The following is a 3,678-nucleotide window of genomic DNA, read 5'->3' as shown; positions in this document are numbered from 1 at the left end:
CCAAACAGAAAAAGTCTTTACTTTGGAAAGAAATACAAAAGGAGTTTGAAACAGCTGGATTTAAGGATATTAATTCAGAAAGACTCGATAGAAAAATGAGAAATTTAAAGATAAGATTTAAGGCTCTAAAAAACGAAAAACATAAAACAGGAAGAGGCAGGCCATCGTGGATATGGTTTAATCAGATGTATAACATCTTTTATAACGATAAATCTGTAACTTTCGATAGAGGGATATCTTCAATGACTGATTTTATTGATAAGCCAGTAGATTGTAGCATATCCTGCAGGTTACCTTCGATATCATCTTTTTATTCTTTTAATTTAAATTATTATTAACGTTTTTTTTAATATGTCGATGTATCTTCTGAGTCATATAATTCTTTTTTAATAGTGAATTAGATAGCTCCCTATCAAATGAAATTTTGCCAAACTCAGAAGACATAGAAAAAGATTTGAGCTCAAACGCCAGCACTACTAATGATAAATATAGTAAATTATCCAAACAAAGATCTGTGGCAATACAAATAGAGAAGGAGAAATTAGAAACTCTGAAAAGTATTCGCAGTAGTATCATTTCCAATAGTCTTAACCAAAGCAGCTTAAACAGTATTCTAGAAAATCAAACAAGAAGAACAGCTGCAATGGAGGAAAGAAACAAAGTCTTAAAAAGAAAGAATGAATTATTGGAACGTAAAAACGATTTACTATGCAAACTAATTGAATCACAAACTAAAAACTAATTAAATAGTTATTGTTAAATCTTTTCAATAATTACAAGTAATTGGTATGTTAATTTTATCCGAAAACGTATTTTGTTACATTTTAATGTAGGCTTCTTCATTTAAAATGTAAACTCATTATTTATTACAGGTTGGTATTCTTTGCAGTTTGACGAAAGTAATTTTCAGTAGACCAACTAAATGTGATTTCTATTAAACATCATGGTGTTTAAAAATAGCTTATTTATGTTTTATGAATTAGTTTAATCCAAAAACATATGTTTTTTAATATATCTGTACGTTAATTATAACTAACAGTTATTATACTTTAATATTTTATTTGCATCTCTATAAGTAGCATTAATGTTTAACTTTATAGAATCACTTAGAAATGATCTTACTACTTAAAATTAGTTTAGTTTTTAAAGAATTTAATATATTTTATGTTTGTTGTATTAAATGGATATCGATCATTATATTTTATAGAACAATTTCTTTATAATAAATGTAAGTTATATAAAATATTCAGTTCAGCCTGAATGTTCTTTTACAGCCTACTAATTTCTTAACAAATACCATATTAGAACACATAAAAGCTTATGTAAGATACTTAATTTAATTATCTATTCTATAAGCATAGCTTCAATAAACTTATTAATTATAAACTCATAGTTTATTATTTAAATATATTACAATATTACGTATTAACTTGTATAATCTAGTTTATCACAGCATTTTAACAATTATAACTGATTCATAATTAAATCACGTTTGTTTCGAGCATCTTCAATTTCATGCTCATTATGATGTATATCACTTATGTATTCATTAATATCACTGTTGTTGCTATCATTGCTTATGGATTCACTTAAAACATCCATTTCCTTATGAACAATGAGAAAATTATGAAGAATACACGCAGCTGCAATAACGCTATTAGCCATATGAACACTGTTAACGTCTAAATATTTTAATCGCCTCCATTTTCCCTTCAACAGACCATATGCTCTTTCAATCACAGAACGTATGGATGCATGTTTTACATTGTATTGTATTTGCTTCGAAGTTAAATTTCCATTGTCCTTAAAAGGAGTCATTAGATTCAAAAGTAGAGGATATGCTGAATCACCAAGTATGTGTAGATTTGGTGGCAGCAAAGGATTGTCGACATCTGTTAACTTTTTGTACACTGCACTGCTTTTAAAAATTGCTGCATCATGTGCGCGTCCTGGCCTGCCAATCAGACAGTCGATAAATTTTCCCGTATGATCACAAGTTCCTGTAATACAAATATTGAAATAATAATTAATAAACTGCAGATTACAAATAAAAATAACCTAGAGAATTACTAGCAAATACCTTGAAGCACAACTGAATGAAAATCCTTCCTATTGTAATAATCATGGGCGTTTCCAGGTGGCTGTTTAATAGGGATATGACAGCCGTAAATTGCTCCGATAACACCTCCAAAACCATTGCACCTACTGTGGAAAACCTTGAACCATCAATAAGTAATGTCACATATGAAATTAATGTAATCGTTTAAAAGAGATTAGTTAAAATAAAGTTTCAAACCTACTCGTTCGCTTTCCATGAGCTCATGATGATTATTAGGCCATTTTATGAAATGTGAAATTAATTTATCGATTGCTAAAATAACCTCTTCAAAAACTTTCCACCCAGTACTTTTGGAAAGGCCAAATCTATCACTGACTGATCGGAATGATTCAGGTGTAGCCAATGCCCAAATCGACAATAAAATTTTTTTCCTAATAGAAGTTATGTCGTTGCTCTTAATGTGAGGACGTAATATTTCTTCTAATTCCTGTAATGTAACAATAAATCAAATTATTATTATAAAAAGATAATCATACAGACTAGAAAGAAATATCTGTATTTACAGTCTTACCATAAATGACGTATTACTCATTCGAAAGTGAGAGAAAAATTGAACATTACTATAATTTGGAATTACTTTCTCAACAAAATCCTTATTATAGTTTAATTTAATTTTCTTATCACTTTTTAAACCATGTATATGTATATAATTTGAATCTTCTACAGCAGTCAGAAGAACATTTGCAATCTCAGCTTGTTCTAACAAATCAAAATAACAAATAAGCTATTTACTGTATTAATAACCATTTCAATCTTAAACATTACACATATTTGGAGATTTATGTACAGATAATAACTATTCTATTTTTCATTTGGAGTAACATATTTTACTTTGCAGTTTACGATGCTAAAAATTTTATTCTTTCAAAAAATCTATAATAAATTTGTCTAAATTCTCTGCAATGTAAATTCTAAGAATAAATATTTCTTTATATCAGAAATAATTGGAAACAGTAGGTAATTCTTGACTACTATTTATAGTTAGGACACATGAATACATGGATGATTATGTTCTCTTACTTATATTCTGTAAAAAAATATTTTCAACAAAAGTTTCCATCTCTTCAACAATACTGTCGTCAGACGAACTTTCACAAGTTGTATCATCATCAATAAATTCATTAATAATATTTTTATACATTTCCATAGTAGAGTAGATAATAAATATATTTTAGGCTCCAATGATCCAATAACTGTAAATACAAATACAAGCTTGTTTCACTAGCCTTTATTAACTTATATTTTATACAACCAAACATTTATATAATATGAAAATATATATATAACATACATATAATATTATTCATACCTTCAAGCAAAATATGTATAACTCCTAAATTAACTTAGAGATGATAAACATTTGTATGTACCATTTGTACTAAGGAAGGACCGAATTCATAAACGTCACTCGAGCTTCTCTCGAACTTGAATCAGGATAAAATAATACAGTATATGTAACGTAAACTATAGTATTAAAACTTGAGTGGAGCTCGAGTGACGTTTAAGAATTCAGCCCTTTATCTGTACAAATACACTATAGAAAAAAAGAACAATTGAAT

At 27.9% G+C, this 3,678-nt stretch overlaps 1 protein-coding gene across 1 annotated transcript; it reads right to left on the bottom strand.

Annotated features, from left to right (window-relative positions):
• Positions 1-1,464: 1,464 nt before the first annotated feature.
• LOC136775062 (putative nuclease HARBI1) lies at positions 1,465-3,260 on the bottom strand. The gene is made up of 5 exons (XM_066729538.1): positions 3,140-3,260; positions 2,631-2,818; positions 2,301-2,546; positions 2,081-2,216; positions 1,465-2,000 (listed from the first exon to the last, which is right to left on the bottom strand). The coding sequence occupies exons 1-5, from the start codon at positions 3,258-3,260 to the stop codon at positions 1,465-1,467; spliced, it is 1,227 nt and encodes a 408-aa protein (XP_066585635.1).
• Positions 3,261-3,678: the final 418 nt, after the last annotated feature.

Source organism: Prorops nasuta, unplaced genomic scaffold (genome assembly GCF_024137725.1).
Source record: "Prorops nasuta isolate Cenicafe-Biocafe unplaced genomic scaffold, Cenicafe_Pnas_1.2 PNAS00007, whole genome shotgun sequence".
NCBI lineage: Eukaryota > Metazoa > Arthropoda > Insecta > Hymenoptera > Bethylidae > Prorops > Prorops nasuta.
Note: the sequence above shows the minus strand (reverse complement) of the source record. Positions and strands in the feature narration are given on the sequence as shown.